Raw genomic sequence first — 17,240 nt, forward strand, 5'->3', positions numbered from 1 at the left:
GATAATATGAATGATCCGATTATATAAAAATAAAATACAGTGGTACCTCGGGTTACATATGCTTCAGGATACATACGCTTCAGGTTGCAGACTCCGCTAACCCAGAAATATTACCTCGGTTTAAGAACTTTGCCCCATTAGCTAAAGTGGTGCTTCAGGTTAAGAACAGTTTCAGGTTAAGAACAGACCTCCAGAACGAATTAAGTTCTTAACCCGAGGTACCACTGTATAATCTGTGTGGTGGCCCGTGGAATAAAAAACCAATAAAACCAAATACTTTTTTGTACCAGCAGCACACATTTGGGGCTCTGAATTTGCTAAGCAAGGATAAATTTCTGCGGCATGGAAGGAACTTCGCAGGAAGTACAAATACATTCCTATGGCATGTGCTGTTGTGAAAAGCACTGCTGTGGGAGCAGGGCCAGGCCGGAGGAGTCCCTGAACAAGCTGCCCTCTGCCCCTTTGTGCTGCCTTGGTAGATCTTCCATCAAGGACATTAAGATAGTGGCTGCATCTGCATCTATTTTGCCTGGTCCTCCTCTGCTGGGTGTTGCTGCCTTTTCCTGTTGCTGCACATGGATGCCTCCCTTCTCCTCAGCTTACAGGCCCTCCAAGTGCCCCTGTTTTCCAGGGACAGTCCTGGATTTACAGAAGCCATCCCGGTTTCTGATTTGATCCCGAAATATCCCAGTTCTCCCTGCTTTTGTCGGAGAAATGTTGGAAGGTTATCCAACCCCCGAGCCATCTGTATAGGGAGGGTTTTTTAAAAAATGTTTAATGTTTTCTTGTGTTTTTATATATGTTGGAAGCCACCCAGAGTGGCTGGGGCAACCCAGTCAGATGGGCAGGGAATAATAATAATAATACAGTCATACCTCAGGATACAGATGCTTCAGGTTACGTTTTTTCGGGTTATGGACCGCCGAAACCCGGAAGTACCGGAATGGGTTACTTCCAGGTTTCGGTGGTTGCGCATGTGCAGAAGCGCCCATTCACGCTTTGTGCATGCGCAGCTGCGGGTTGCAAATGTGCATCCCGCACGGATCACGTTCGCGACCCGAGCGTCCACTGTAATAGGATAGGACGTCCCTATTTTCATCAGAGAAATGTTGGCAAGTATGAGCAGGGGCACGCGACACAGCTCAAGTACGCGATGTTGGGGCCCTGTGGCATTAAAAACAAGATGGCTGCCACCCCAGCTACTTTGCTCGCCACTCTGACTGATATATTTTCAAAGTATAAACACAAAGCAGGGCCAGGGGCTTGGGGAAGAGTCGCAAAGGCCAGGTAGAGAGGGTTGTAGGCCTGCATTTGGGGCCTGGGCCTGAGGTTCCCCACCCCACCCACGCTGGTTCCTAGCTTTGAATGGCCAATGGGTGAAGTCAGATTAAATGTGGCTCCTGTCAGTCTTGTGTCTGCCAGGCCCAAAAGACTGCAGGGTTCAGTGAACCCCAGGATGAGCTGCGATGGGTGACGGAAGCAGAAAGCATTGTGAAATCTTGGCTGAATAGAGAAGGCTGCGCAGGTGCGCGAGGCCTTGGCTGAAAAGGCATTGTTTCCTGGCCCGGCGAGTGCTGACGCCACAAGACTGGGAGAGGTGCCAAAGTGACGCTTGTTTTGACATTTATTGTGGGTAAACAAAGAGTTCTGGGCCAGGAATCTTTTAGGTTTAAAGTAGGTGAGCTGCAGGGAGCATTGCAACATGTCATTTGTAACATACTGTGATGTGTTACTAGATTTTCTGGTTGTAGCCAACTAAATCACTGCATGTACAGAACAGTTGCCACGAACGCAACAGAGCTTCCCTTTACCCTTTGACAAACACCCCAACCTGCTCTGAGTTTTCACCAACACAACAGAGCAGATTTTGGGGTGCTTTGAGGGGTGGAGAGAGACAGGAAGTTCTGCTGCACTCACAGAAGTCATTCTGTGCACACAGTGATAACAGCTGCATGGAAGGAACCCTTCTTGCATCCCTAGTTGTCTTGATTCTTTATCCACAGTCCATTTACTGAGCCTTCAGTTCATTCCAGTTGCAATATTGAGCTGTTCTCTCTTACCTGTTTACCCACTGCAGTTCTGAATCCCGATTCTTTCCCCCCCAATGGTGGATTGGCCAGGGAGGTTAGCTGAGACTGGAAGCCACTGTGTTGAACCCAAAGGGGAACTGTTCCGGAATTTGCTTACACCATCTTGGTAGTGAAGATAATCCATAACTAATCTGTAGTCGCTGTAGCAATGAGCCCATATATTCACTTGCATTGATATGAGCTAATAGACTTGCTTTGATTCATTACCCTTATCCGGGAAGCTTGGGGTGCTGGGCTCTGAGTCCAGAAAAGGGGAACAATCTGTAAAACTTGGGTATTTGCCACCTATGCCCTCATCCGGGAAGTCCTAGACAAAGTGTATAAAGAATGTTTGTGTGTTTGCTTAGGTGCAGACAAGCCATCTCCTTGCTGTGGTGTCCACCCCAAATGTCTAACGGCTAGGAGACCTGGCAGACTTTAAGTTTACACCTTTCTTAAATAAAGCACTGGGACTGAACATACAGAGGGATAGCTCAGTTGGTAGAGCATGAGACACTTAATCTCAGGGTCGTAGGATCGAGCCTCACATTGGGCAAAAAATTACTGCATTGCAGGGGGTTGGACTAGATGACCCTTGTGATCCCTTCCGACTCTGTAAATTGTAATTGTATTTTCTCTCTCTGGCGTTTTTGGCAACCTTCGGTATACCTCAGGGGTCAGTAGACTTTTTCAGCAGAGGGCCGGTTCACTGTCCCTCAGACCTTGTGGGGGACCAGGCTTGGAAAAAAATAATGAACGAATTTCTATGCCTCACAAATAACCCAGAGATGCATTTTAATTAAAGCACACATTCTACTCGTGTAAAAACACCAGCCAGGCCCCACAAATAACCCAGAGATGCATTTGAAATAAAAGCACACATTCTACTCATGTAAAAACACACTGATTCATGGACCATCCGCTGGCTGGATTTAGAAGGAGATTGAGCTGGATCCGGCCCCTGGGCCTTAGTTGCCTACCCATGGTATACCTTCACCCAGCTGCCCCCATGAGCACTCCGTTGGGCAAGTGGTTCAGAACAGTCACCGTAAGGCTCATGTGCCGCCTTGAGGTAAACAGGAGATGTTAGTGGCAAGCCTTAACTTTCTGTTCCTCTCTTCTCTATTTACAGCCAGTGTGACCCTGGATCCGGGCACAGCGGGCCCCTACCTCATCCTTTCTGACGACGGGAAAAGTGTGTGGTTGGGCGACACCCGTCAGAAACGTCCCAGCTCTCGGGGCCGGTTTAACGTGTACCCCTGTGTGCTGGGCTGCGAAGGGTTTCTCTCGGGGAAGCACTCCTGGGTGGTTGAGGTGGAGTCGGGCGGGAGTTGGGCTGTGGGTGTAGCCCAAGAGTCTGTGAAAAGGAAGAAGAAACTCAACTTCCGGCCTGAACAGGGGGTCTGGGCTTTGGAGCACTTGGGAGCCAATCATTACAGAGCTTTGACATCCCCTCCAACCCCGCTGCCCCTGAGAAAGGCCTACAAAAGAATCCAAGTGCATCTAGACTACGAAGCAGGTCAGGTGACCTTTTTTGATGCAGAGAATGAAGACTTGATCTTTGCCTTCCCATCCAGCCGCTTTGCAGGGGATATAATTCATCCCTGGATGTGGGTGGGGCTCCGGTCCCGGCTCAGACTGTGTCCCTAACTTTACATGCACTTTGGAGTAATGGAAGCTGATGTTGTTTGGCCTATGAGCGGAGGAAAAGCATCTTAGGCTTATTCACTTCCTTGCCCCCTCCCAAAGAAATGTATTGCAAATCTGTGTTTTTCCAGACACTGGTGAGAGACTCCAGTTTCCATGTGAACACAGCTTGTGTTTCAGCTACTGGAAAAATTGCACGAGAATTTACTGGCCATCTGAAAAGCTATAAAATTATTGGAAGTTTCTGCGTAGAATAAGATAATGTTACCCACACAGGAAGGGAACAGGGTGGTGATGGGTGTGGTTTTCTTGTGGATTATATTACACATTCCCATGTATTCTGGGCTAGCCTTTGTCAGCATGAAACCCTCCATATATCAGCTGCTGGGGCTTATGGGAATTGTAGTTCAAATCGTATGGAGGGAGCCAGGTTGATAAAGGCTGCTTGGAATACTTAGTATTGCTAGCTTGGCTGGGAACAGTGGAGGTCTTGCAACTAGCCTGCACCAGAGGGACAGCTTTTGTATTTTAATGCAGCAAGTAGATCTTCTTGCTGTTAAAAAATAATGCATACAAAATTTGGGGGAAAGCAAATGGGAAAGGGGCATCACCACGTCCCATCTAGGAAATAAATTACTAGATGTAAGATACTGAGCCATGAGGATGAAATAGCTCACTAAGGTCCTTCATAGTGGTCTGTACTCCCAGTTTGCTTCTGCGTGAGATTCAGAGAAGAGTTTAAACCTCAGGTGTAATGCAGCGACAGTAACGTAGCATGGACCTTCTGAAAGATGTTTGGTTGGATTTAGCACGTTGAGGGAGATTTGTAGGGTTCCTTACAATTGAGGGGTTTGAGGAGAACGAAAGCAGGGCAGCTGGGTAGGGTTTCTTCAATCAAATCTTTACCGTGTCCTGTTAAAGTGAATTAACAATTCATAACCGAAAATAAATGGTTATAACGTTCTTGTCAGTAGCGTGTATGTGTCCATAGAAGGTATTAAGAGAAAAGTGTGGGTTATGGTCAAATGGAAAAGGGAGCCGGGATTTATTATTACGGGAGGGGCTTATTTCAGTGTTGGAACTGGTGGGAATTTTGGCTTCTCCAGCATTCACGTACATTGCAAGGAAGCATGAAGTTGGCTTTACTCAGAGTAGCCACGTGAGAATCCAAGCCCATGTCCCATTTCAGACTTCTCTTGCTGTTCAGACTTCTTGTTGAATGCAGTTGCAAATTGGTCCTCAAGTGTGCAGCTTATAAAACCAGACAGTTGTGAGCCCATACCCAGCGGTATTGAGGTAGTTAAAATGCCTAGCGTTGTATCCAATGTATCATACTCAAGAGTAGGCCCATTGAAACGAATGGATTTCAATGGGTCTGTTCTTAGCTGGATGCAGTGCAAGAGCGCTGAGCTCAAAAACTCCTTGTTCAGAGAGCTCAGGCTAGGAGCTTGGTCCTTCCGCAAGCTGCTAGCCCTCAACCTTTCTAAAAGAGGAATACTGAATTACTGAAAGAATGTAGATGAAGCGCCTTCAGCCTAGAAAGGTACCCTAGAACAGGCACCCCTAAACTCGGCCCTCCAGCAGTTTTGGGACTACAACTCCCATCATCCCTAGCTAACAGGACAAGTGGTCAGGGATGATGGGAATTGTAGTCCCAAAACAGCTGGAGGGCCGAGTTTTGGGATGGCTGCCCTAGAAATAGTGACTGATGGCAGGGGGGGCATTGTTACCGGGTTGGCCAAGAGGCTCTGAGCCTCATGTAAATTGTGCCAAGCCTTTGATCTGTCCCCGCCCCTTTTTTTATAGAATAAAAGCCTTGCTTCCAACGCAGCGAGATGCTTTGAGAAGCTCTCAGCAATATTTCTGTCCACGCTTTTTTTTAAAAGCCACTTAAATGCAGGGGTGGGGAACTTGTCGCTTTCCACATATCATAGGGCCAGAAGGGGCACCCAAAGGTGCTCAAGTCAAGCCCCCTGCAATGCAGAAATCACAGCTAAAGAATCCCTCACAGACGGCCATCTAACCTTGAAGGTGACTCCTCAACCTTCCGAGGAAGCCCACTCCACTTCTGAACAACTGTTACTGTCAGAAAGCTTATTCCTAATGATGAGTCGGAATTCCTTTCTTGCCACATGGACCCATTGCTTTGCGTCCTAACCTCTGGAGCAGGAGAAGGCTTGCTTCATCATCAGTGTGACAGCTCTTCAGATATTTGACAACCACATGCCATGTTGTTGGTCTCCCAACTCACATCGGCCCTAGCCACCGTGGCAAATGAGCAGGGATGATGAGAGTTAACAGTCCTGCAAATGCTTTGAGGGCCACAAGTTTCCCATCCCTGCTTGAAAAAGCTTGCTGTACCCCAATACCATATCTCTAAACGTGTGCTTTTGTAAGGACACAACTCTTGTGTTTTAAAACTGACTGATGAACAGGGTTGCTGTAGTTCAGTTCTTAAGAGCAAGGAAAGGTGTACTAAAATATTTTAAACTATTTAAAAAATTTATTAAGCAGAGTAATACAAGAACAAAAAGTTTGGCTTACTTTACTAACTGTGCCAGAGAAGATTTTTTAAAAACCTTGCACGCTGTTCTGGGGGTGTCCCTGACCCTTGGGGTGTGTCGGGGGGAAAGTTTACTTGCGCTAGCCGTTCCTTGTGCTGGTGTCTGCTAGTGAACAGGTTAGTTGAATCCTGCTCTATAGATAAAGGTAAAGGGACCCCTGACCATTAGGTCCAGTCGCGGACGACTCTGGGGTTGCGGCACTCATCTCGCTTTATTGGCCGAGGGAGCCGGCATACAGCTTCCAGGTCATGTGGTCAGCATGTTTAAGCCACTTCTGGCAAACCAGAGCAGCCCACGGAAACGCCGTTTACCTTCCCGCCGGAGCGGTACCTATTGATCTACTTGCACTTTGACGTGCTTTTGAACTGCTAGGTTGGCAGGAGCAGGGACCGAACAATGGGAGCTCACCCTGTCACGGGGATTCGAACCACCAACCTTCTGATCAGCAAGCCCTAGGCTCTGTGGTTTAACCCACATCACCACCCACATCCCATGGCTGTATATATAGATAAATACACACACACACACATATTCTACAGGAATTATTAAGTGATGGCCATGGTCTCTTGAAGCGGGTGGGCGATTATTTGTTTCCTACTTTCCAAGTCATAGAACCAGAGTTCTAGTCATCCCTTGGTTTTATTTCATGACCGAGTAACAAAACATAGCCATTCATTTCTTTTGTTTAAAAGTACAGTTCTTCTTCCTTGTTAGATTACTGTACTCCTCTCTTCAAATACAAGACAATGGAAGGTGGCAATTAGAAGCTGGTTGGATCATGTCCTGTCTCATAAGCAACTGCCTAGCACTGCCAACATCAAACAGAGGAACCACAGAGGAAAGGAGCTCATTCCAGTGTAAAAACAGCTCTTTTGGTTTCTGCGTACCTCCTGGGGTCTGAAGGTCAACCTTCCCTTCTCTCCCTACCACCAAGAAATTTCAAAGGCTGAGTTGGCATCCAAACTAAGTGATGCCACGGCTAACCTGCCCCATGGACTTCAATGAGACTAAAGCATGGCTAATTTAAGTTTAGTTCCAGTCCCACTGTTCTACTGCAGTTCTCTTGAATTGAGTGGGAACCTCCACACCAATCCTGCACCATACACTCCTTGTTAAGGGTTCAGTGGGTCCCTGAAGTGTGAAAATGCCTGTCATCTGCCTGGCTGGAGGAGATGGGCATGGGCTGCATGTATGTAAAAACCTCTGACTTTTGCATTCCTGCAATGTAGCCTACTGCACCAATGCCAGAGGGCACACCTGTGGCTCCACCCACTCTTTCCTCTGGCTCCACCCACCACTAGCATGGGGTTCCTGACAGAATGCCCAGGAGGGAGCATAACCCTTGGGCTAAAAGAAAAATAGGATTCCCCACCTCTAGAGTATATTCTGCACTCGCACAAGGACACAGGCTAGCGCACCGATTTTAGCCACATTCCATTTTTAAAAAGCACCGCATGCCCAAGTTTCTAGTCCTTAAGAAAGCAAAGACAGACACTGCCCACACGTTTCCAGAAGGCAGAAGGGCTGAGCAAGATTTCCAAGGGCCAGAGGGCATAAGCCTCTGCGTCCTGCATCTCTCTCTGCCCTTTTCTACAACCTGCAAAATAGAACAAGTTATACTAGAAGAGTTTGGATTTGATATCCCGCTTTATCCCTACCCTAAGGAGTCTCAAAGCGGCTCACATTCTCCTTTCCCTTCCTCCCCCACAACAAACACTCTGTGAGGTGAGTGGGGCTGAGAGACTTCAGAGAAGTGTGACTAGCCCAAGATCACCCAGCAGCTGCATGTGGGGGAGCAGGGAATCGAACCCAGTTCACCAGATTACAAGTCCACCACTCTTAACCATGTCAACCATAAGGTACCCAATGCCACAGAACTCTGCTTTCCTCGGCGAAGGATCCCAGCTGCCTCGGTGCAGAAACGTTGGTTTTTCCAGCACACAGAGTTGCTTGAGAGTCCCTCCGTGCAAATCTCTTTCAGAAGAAAGCCAGATGGCGGCCTCCATAACTTACAGAAGCGGTTCCTTGCAGAAAGCAGCCTTCAGGAAGACTCGACTTCCTGCTCGGCCGGAGCGCCGACGTTTGCGTCCGGGTTTTGGGCGGCGCTTTTGAAGTGGACCCTCCGGTGGCTGACCAGGTGCGAGCTCTGGTTGAACCTCTTCCCGCACTCTGGGCACTCGTACGGCTTCTCGCCCGTGTGGATCCTCTGGTGTTTGTTCAAGTCCGAGTTGCGGATGAAGCTCCTGCCGCACTCGAGGCACTTGAAGGGCCTGTCCCCCGTGTGCATGCGCTGGTGCGCCAGCAGAGCCGAGCTGTAGCTGAAGGTCTTGCCGCACAGCAGGCACTTGTAGCGCCGGTCTTCCTGGTGGGACTTGCGGTGAACCAGCAGCTGGTGGGTCATGCGGAAGCTGGCGGGGCAGTCGGGGCAAGCGTGCAGCTTCTCCGTGTGCGTCTTCTGGTGGGAGATGAGGTGGGACTTGTGGCCGAAGCGGCGGTCGCACTCGGCGCAGATGTAGGGCTTCTCGCCCGTGTGCGTCCTCTGGTGGGCCGAGAGGTTGGAGCTGGTGCTGAAGCACTTGCCGCAGTCCCGGCACGCGTAGGGCTTCTCGCCCGTGTGCGTCCTCTCGTGGGCGCGCAGCTGCGAGCTCTGCCGGAAGCCCCTGCCGCAGATGGCGCACTTGTAGGGCTTCTCCCCCGTGTGGATGCGCCAGTGCTTGATGAGCACCGAGCCTTCGCTGAAGCACCTGCCGCAGTCCGAGCAGACGTAGGACTTCTCCCCAGTGTGTGTCCTGCGGTGCACGATCAGCGCCGAGCTGGTGTTGAAGCTCTTCCCGCAGTCGGTACATTTGTACGGCTTCTCCCCCGTGTGGAGCCTCCGGTGGGTCAGCAGGCTGGAGCTGTGGCGGAAGCTTTTCTCGCACACGTCGCATTTGAACGGCCGGTCGTTCGCGCGCATCCTCGGGGGGCCGTTCTCGTAGTCGAAACAAAGGTCTCCCGCAAACGTGTCCCGGCAGGTTTCCAGGCCCCTCTTACGGGCTTCAGGCGGCTCGGGATCGGGAAAGTCCTCGCTCCCTTCCGATAACGTCTCGTGCAATTGTTCAGCATCCGCTCGCCCGGGAGGTTCCTCCTCATTTTCTCTCTTGATCCAATCTTCGCTGGCTGGAAGAAAGATTGCCATCAGTCATTCCCTCTCCACAATGCGGCCACAAGCTACGGGGAGTGTAGCTGAAGAGCAGGAAAGGGTGTTACACACCGGAAAAGATAATGAACTTTCAAGGAGGACTTGAGAGGTCGAGATTGTGCTGAGGTGCCCAACTCTATGGCCACTAGGAAATACAGTGGTACCTCGGGTTAAGAACTTAATTCGTTCCAGAGGTCCGTTCTTAACCTGAAACTGTTCTTAACCTGAAGCACCACTTTAGCTAATGGGGCCTCCTGCTGCTGCCACTGCACCGCCACCACACGATTTCTGTTCTCATCCTGAAGCAAAGTTCTTAACCTGAAGCACTATTTCTGGGTTAGCGGAGTCTGTAACCTGAAGCATCTGTAACCTGAAGCATATGTAACCCGAGGTACCACTGTAGTCAGATTTGACCTGTATAAAAACCCTCTCTTGCACAGAAACTTCTTTTTTTCCTTGCACCTCGGTTTCTAGATACACTATTAAATCTCCCATCTTGCCTTCCCCCCACCACAGCAAATCATCATCCACCACAAGTGGGGTGGGAAACCTCCGGTTTGCAGGCCAAATTTGGCCCGCCAGGCCTTCCCATTAAAAAGTCTGCCAATCCCTGCAAAGCCCAGGCTTGGCCCGCCTACCAGCTGATGGGCAGCCAAAGCAAGCCTGCTCGATCCGGCTGTGCGCATGAGCTCCTCACAGGGAACTCATGCGCACACCCCATCCCTGCAGAAGCCGGACATGAACTTCCCACCTACCAGCTGGTGGACAGGGAGTTCAAGCTTTCAAAGCACCTCACAGAGCTCTCTGCACGCTTTTTGCGGTGATTTGAAGTCACTGTCTCACTGCAACCCCTGAACTGAGTTAAGGGAGTCAACGGTAGGGAAACAAGAAGAGGGCCAGTTGAGAAGGGGGGGGAGGGATGGGGCAGGAGGATACTGAGCTGAAGCAGAGGGTTATACTTTGACCTAACTACACTTTCCAGATGTACACTCAGCATCACTAGTGTGTTGCATATTGTGATTTGCTTTTCATTTTTAAGAAACCCAGATAATAATTTTTCAAGTGCTTTGAAAGTGGACTCTCTAGTTCCTAATGAGAAGCCTGACAAGTGCCCCGTGCTGATGCTCTAGTGTGAATTCCCAATGAAGTGTCGTCTGCTCTCGAGGCACTCAAAAGGCCTGTCTCCAGCAACCATCCTCAGATAACCAGCCCTTCTTGACTACAAGGTTGTTTTCCTGACTGTCCCCTTAAGTCCTTAAATGAAAGGCTGGTGCAACTGAATGCGTGTGAAATCTCGCCACTTAAGGACGCAAAACAGACTCTCCCCAATGTGCCCTTTTGGATGAAAAAGGGAATCTTAAACAGTTTACTTACAACCCCCATTTTGGAAACTTCTTACTTGCCGACACATTTAGTTCAGACGCTCACTGTGCCACTTTTTGTTCTGCCTGATGAGGAGCTTTGCGTTACTCAGAAAGCATGCCCGCTTTTGATTAGTCCAATAGCCTCCTTACCTATTTTCTGATTTTAGGCAACAATCCTATACCCACCTGGGAACAAGCCCCAATGAACTAAGTTGGACTTACTTCTGAGCAGACACGTCTAAGGCTGAGCTGTCAGAGGCACATGCTCCAAACTGCCTTGTCCCTTGGAAATCACTACTGGGATCAGCGTACTTTTTCTAATGTGATGCATAATAAGGCTGGGTATTTGTTATCCTAACACATCTATAGGTGAAGCAAGGATTCTAACCCAGGTACACATCACCAAGGGCACAGCCATGGAAGGATCCTTAGTCCAAATTAATTGCAAGCATGGGTCTTGAGATTAGGGAAAGATAAACTCAAAATTAAAGTAAAAACATCTCAACAGCGTGGTCACAGGAGGCGTTCCTGGGGCATCAAAAGGCCAGCAAAGGCTGGGCAAGGAAAGTTGTCAAATGACGTGCATTTTAAGTCTCCCGGTAGAGGTTTTAAGATGCGGGGGTCTGTGTTTGCCCTTGATGTGAAACCTGCAACCCTTGGCCGGCCTTGCTGCCTCAAGAGTCGCCTGCAAAAATACTCCAGCAATAACCGGATTACCATCAGGTGTTTTTTTCCTTTTTGGCCGGGAGTGGGGCACCCACAAACTTGCCTCAGGCACTTACCGGGGTCCATTCCTATATGTATATATGTATATATGCGTCTGCCTGGGTTTTATCCTGGGGAGAAGCAGGGGTGCAGCGCAGCGGAGCGAACACCCAACCCGGAGCCAGACTGTGACCGCATTCCTGTGGCCTTTTGTACGGCTCTCGCTAAGCACCATGGGATATGTAGTCCTGGTGGGCAAAGGGGGGGACGCACCGCTCTCGAGGCATTCTGGGAATTGAAGTTCGGCTCGGACTGGACTCTTCCCCCGGCTCGTCGCTTTGCAGACTCGTTGGAAAGTGGTGCTTAATTGAAACGGGTGGGGGAAATGTGGGAGGAAGATCCAACACTTTTGTAGGGGGCAGACCTGCACCTGAACTCACTTTCCCGTGGGCCCTGAGTGCGAGTGCTGCTGGGTGTTCGAGATGCACTCTGCACATGCTTAAAGGGCACTCTTCTCTATGGTTCGCATGCTCCAAGCCTGCGTGGTTACGCATATGCTCCGATCCTGGGATCGGGCAAATAATGCAAAAACCTGGTGGAAACCGACTGGAAAAAGAGCTGGAAAAACTGAGATGGCATGCAAAAGAAAAATGCAAAAATGGGAGACAGGGAGAGCGCCCCTCTTTATCACCTCCTCTTCACTTAGCAAAAGACACACACACAAAAAAAAACAACAACCCGTGCATATGATTTGCAGATGGGAAAACATAGGCACGTGAACCTTCTTGTATGAGCTCAATAGTGAAAAATAATAATAGCAATTTAGGAGCGGAAAGCTGGGTGTTTTGCGTTTCCTTCCAATTGTAAAGTCCACTTGAATGTATAGATTTAAGAAACGCGTTTTCGGGGGAGTGGTGTTTTTGCAGCTGGCACAACTGCCGAGGCCACTGGTCATTTGGGGGATTTGTTCCTAAGGAAATACAGCAAGAATGGAAGAACTTAAAAAGCAAAAGTCTGCGCCCAACGTGGGGCTCGAACCCACGACCCTGAGATTAAGAGTCTCATGCTCTACCGACTGAGCTAGCCGGGCGGCTGTTGCTTTTGGCTGCAAATAGTCTAGTTAATAAGCAATTATTGCCCTCTCGGAACTTATCCAATATAAAATTAAATATGTCGCTCACTGCGAATCATATAGTCAATGCTCGCTTAGCATATTACTCTAGTGTGCAGGAATTGAGCCATACCTCAAATATGCACATGACACAGTGCCAACGTGTTGTTTGGTGGTTTAAAAATAAAAATTAAATGAATAGCGTCTCATAGAAAACAGTAAAACCCCTTTTCTCAAATCATCCCAATTTCTTTTCCGTTGTTTTTATCATGTACACACAATTTATTAACTATTAGCAGTGTTTTTTTTCTTTAAAAAATCTTTAGGGGTACTCTCATTTTGACTCAAGAAAATCATCATTTTACAGTTCAAATCGGGAAAAATAAATACAGTAAATGTGCAAAAGTACAAAGATTCACAACATGTTTAGGGGTATGCGTCCCCCCAGAAAAAGCACTATTAGATTTCTCACTGCCGCTACAAACGTCGCCTTATTCTGAAGATTTGTACCTTTAAGGATGTGACATACGCATATTCCGGTTGTGTGTATCCAGATGAATATTTTTGCGGAAAAAGCTATTTATAAAGTGGGCAGTGTTAACAACTGCAAAAAAAAAAGACAAAGAAGAGATCTTTTGGGGAAAAAACGAATTGCTGTTTCTGCCCGGTTTCGAACCGGGGACCTTTCGCGTGTGAGGCGAACGTGATAACCACTACACTACAGAAACCAGCTGGCTACCAACTTTTCATATACAGTACAATACTCTGAAAATAGAAAGAAAGGCTGCACAAAAACGGTTTTGAAATTTTTGCTGCTGCATATTTTTCCATGGGAACAAAGCTGATCAGTAGAAGGGCTTCATAATGTTCTGAACAAAAACATAAGTTAAAGCATCAGTGCCTGAAATCTTATGTTGCATTGCAATTTTACACATGGAGTAGGGAGGTAATTTTGTCATTAGAGGTAATTGACACACAGAAAAAGTGTTGATAACACAGACATCCAGGCATTTGTAAGTCAATTAACACATGTAGCGAAATAAAAATACATTGTGAATTTGCATACTGGGATAATATTTAATCAGATGAAATGGTCTGTAGCTCGTGTTTAAGATAATAAGAACACAGTTATTTTAGGGATGGAGCTCAGGACAAAATCAGAAGCCGTCGAAGAGAATCAATTGCCTGAATTCACTGGCCATCACTGGTTTGAAAAAGCCATAGTGGGATTGTATGCTGAATTATATCCATTGGTGGCAGGGTTTAATGGGGTGGGCAGGTAGAGGAAGGAAGGAGAAAGCTGATGCTGGAAGAGATACTATTTTTCTGGTGGAGTCTTAGTCGATGACAGTATAGTTTATAGTGCAGTGTAGTTCTGTCATATTCTGTCCCTATTGCAGGCTGGACTGATGCAGAGCAGCTTAAACATTACAAGTCAGGGGTTGGCTTAAATCTGCAGCCACAACTCCCCCAACACAAAGCACTCATCTGGTTGCATGCAACAAAGGCCTACTCTACTCAAGCTGTCCACTTAAAAAGCCTCTCCCATGCTGCATCCTGCATTCTGACAGCCTTGGTTTTGTAAATTTGAAAACTCAGCAAAAATTAACTATTTCGCATGACACAAGAGCCTGCTCTTTCTGGCATGCGACTCCTTTCCTTGCTGGTAAAATCTTTGGCATTTTGCATCTGCTGCCGCGTGGATCACCGCTCAGCTACCCTGAAATACTCGATTTTCTTTCCTTCCTTCCTTCCTTGCAACTGTTGCGGCCATAATGGCAAGCCTGGTGCACTTTTCATCCCTACTCAGGAAATTCCTTCTGGAAATATGCATTCACGTCCATCCCAGGAGCCCAGCTGGTGCGCAGCCCCAATGTACGGGTCCTTCTGGGCCCAAGCAGCCCAAGCCTTTCCTGGGACCAGAAACCCTCCCGGCGGCTCTTTCACCCACTTCCCCTCCAAGGCCGCCTGCAGCCCCGCCTCGCCGCCCATCTCACAGAGGCGGCACCCGCGGCGACCATAGAGACGCAAACAACGTAGAGCGGCCCCCGGTTTCCGGCGCATTTCCTCGAAGGAATAGGGCCTTCCTGTTTAGCGGCCGCGGGGGCTTCGCGGCTCTCTGACCCTGGAGCTCCTTAAGTAAAACAAGTGCTGCGAGCCAGCCGGGCTCCCGCTTGAGCCCAGAGGATTCGGCTGAGGGTAGAAAGGCCCCACTCCTTCCCCCAGCCACCGCCTCCCCGCCCCCTCCCACGCCGCATCATAGAAACCCCCTGTGGGTTGCTAGAGCGGCACCGTAGCCCCGCCCTTCTCTTCCGGCGCCGAGGCGCACTTAACCGCCATAGAGACGCGGGCGGCGGCGGCGGCGGAGCCTCGGCGTGGCCAGTTGGGCGGCGGGAGTGGAGCGCGTGCCGAGGCGGCTTCTTGTTACAGGGCTGGGCGGGGGGGGGAGCCCGGTAGGGCCTCGGGCGGTTGTACCTGCGACCAGGTGAGCCGCGGGGGGGAGGGGGGTTCCCCTCGGGCGGCGCCCCCATAACTGAGGCGCCGTGAGGAGAAGGGCTCAGCAGTGCCGAGGGGAGCGGCCTTGTGAGCCTCCCTTCAAGGGGGGCGGCGAGGGAAGTGTGTGGGGCGACTGGGAAGAGCTCGGGGTCCCCATGGCGGCGGCGGCGGCGGGGCCCGCCAGCAGCGGCTCCCGGGCCGCCCCCAACCCGGTGGCGACCCTCCACGAGGAGGCGGTGTGCGCCATCTGCCTGGACTACTTCATCGACCCGGTGTCCATCGGCTGCGGCCACAACTTCTGCCGCGTGTGCATCACTCAGCTGTGGGGCTCGGGCTCGGAGGAAGGGGACGACGCGGGCGCCTCCGGCTCGGACGGAGGGTACGGGCCCGGCTCCGACGCGGGCGGGGATGACGGAGGGGTCGACGACCTGGGGCCGGAGGAGGACGCCGACCCCGACGAAGACGACCTGGAGGACAACGAGTACTTGGAGGATGGCGGGGACATGGAAGAAGAGGAGGAGGAGGTGGTGTCTCGGGAGGAGGAGTTCGACGACGAAGAGGACGACGTGTGGGATGATGAAGACGAGAGAGCGTACTGGGCCCAGCGCCCCGGCTCCGACGACATGTGGGACGATGACATGGGCAACGACTTGCTGTTCGACAGCTACGACGACGACGAGGTTATGGACGAGGAAGAGGAGCCGGAGGATGAGTATACTGTGCCCCCGACTCCGCCGACCCCCCAGATGCGCCCGGCTTTCAGCTGCCCCCAGTGCCGCAAGGTGTTCCCTCGCCGCAGCTTCCGCCCCAACCTCCAGCTGGCCAATATGGTGCAGATCATCCGCCAGATGCACCCGCAGCCCTTCAACTCCGTGGCAGTGTCCACGGAGGCCGTGGAACTGGCGGCGGCAGGGGATTCATCCGGATCGCCGTCTGTGTTAGCGGCGGGACGAGCTCTGAGTGCTGAGCGAACCCTGTGCGAGAAGCACCAGGAGCCCCTCAAGCTTTTCTGTGAGGCAGACGAAGAGCCCATCTGTGTTGTGTGCAGAGAATCGCGGGCCCATAAGCACCACAGCGTCATGCCGCTGGAAGAGGTTGTGCAAGAATACAAGGTATGCAGGAGCCTGGGGGCAGTGTGAATGTTAGGACTGAACAAAAGATTACAGTCTGAACCTCTAGTACAGTGGTACCTCAGGTTAAGGACTTAATTCGTTCCAGAGGTCCGTTCTTAACCTGAAGCACCACTTTAGCTAATGGGGCCTCCTGCTGCCGCTATGCCAAAGGAGCACAATTTCTGTTCTCATCCTGAAGTAAAGTTCTTAACCCAAGGTAATATTTCTGGGTTAGCGGAGTCTGTAACCTGAGGTACCACTATATGTGTCCTCTTGCTTAGGGGAACATCTGTTGTGTGTATCTTGCTACTGGCAAAGAGGCAATGGGCATAGCCCTGTGCTAGAACTTATACAAAACATCCCAGGTTCAAATCCTAACATTTCTAGTGAAAGCCTTTTATGTAGCAAAGCTAGGATAGTCCACTGACTGAGTTGCTTCTTGTCAGAGTTGACAATATTGGACTAGATGGACTTAGGGTGTGTCCATTTAAGGCAGCCTTCTATTCATAAAATCTTTTATTTTTGGATTAGGACTTTAGGAGTTTTCTTCTGTAACAATTGCAGTCAGTTGATCTGTAAATTGCTGATATGCAGTAAGAAACAATAGCAAGGGATAAAAGCTCTATTGTTTAACTTCTATTACTCTTCAAAGCATTTCATTTGTATTTTGTGCCTAACATCCAGTTATATAACTAGAAAACCTGTATGAAGAATGCATGAATTTTATGTTTCACTTTATGCACACCAGTGGCACAAACTTCGGCATGCCATTTGTGAGTGGCATGCAGATGTGTGTTGAACTTTTTTAAAAAAATGCTGCATGTAGCTTCTTTTTTTATTACTACTAGAATCTAAGTTTTGCACTTTGATTTCCCTCTGTGAACATTGATGTGGAGTACAGAAAGCTCAATCTCCTTCAGGACGATGTATTTGTATGCATTTTTTCATGCAACTAGGTCAGTAAGACCCTGAGGGGCAGAACAGAGGAATG

The 17,240-nt window shown here is 49.6% G+C and overlaps 2 protein-coding genes across 3 annotated transcripts in view; one reads left to right on the plus strand and one right to left on the minus strand.

Moving 5' to 3' along the window:
* Nucleotides 1-17,240, plus strand: part of LOC309363204 (uncharacterized protein) — a 36,434-nt gene that overhangs the window by 9,394 nt on the left and 9,800 nt on the right. The window contains exons 7-9 of the mRNA XM_081899310.1: nucleotides 3,202-3,715; nucleotides 8,312-9,120; nucleotides 15,180-16,249. Of these exons, the coding sequence (XP_081755436.1) occupies nucleotides 3,202-3,715; nucleotides 8,312-9,120; nucleotides 15,180-16,249 (2,393 nt within the window). The remainder of the gene's footprint in view (nucleotides 1-3,201; nucleotides 3,716-8,311; nucleotides 9,121-15,179; nucleotides 16,250-17,240) is intronic.
* LOC309364984 (uncharacterized protein) lies at nucleotides 6,200-11,738 on the minus strand. 2 transcript variants are annotated; one of them, XM_081903053.1, is made up of 2 exons: nucleotides 11,608-11,738; nucleotides 6,200-9,439 (listed from the first exon to the last, which is right to left on the minus strand). In XM_081903053.1, exons 1-2 carry the CDS (start codon nucleotides 11,615-11,617, stop codon nucleotides 8,322-8,324), a joined length of 1,128 nt encoding a protein of 375 aa, XP_081759179.1. In that variant the 5' UTR covers nucleotides 11,618-11,738; the 3' UTR covers nucleotides 6,200-8,321. The 2 variants fall into 2 exon arrangements, with proteins under 2 accessions (XP_081759179.1, XP_081759180.1); XM_081903054.1 differs by lacking the exon at nucleotides 11,608-11,738 and adding an exon at nucleotides 10,861-11,579.

Source organism: Podarcis melisellensis, assembly GCF_964234715.1.
Source record: "Podarcis melisellensis genome assembly, chromosome: 2".
NCBI lineage: Eukaryota > Metazoa > Chordata > Lepidosauria > Squamata > Lacertidae > Podarcis > Podarcis melisellensis.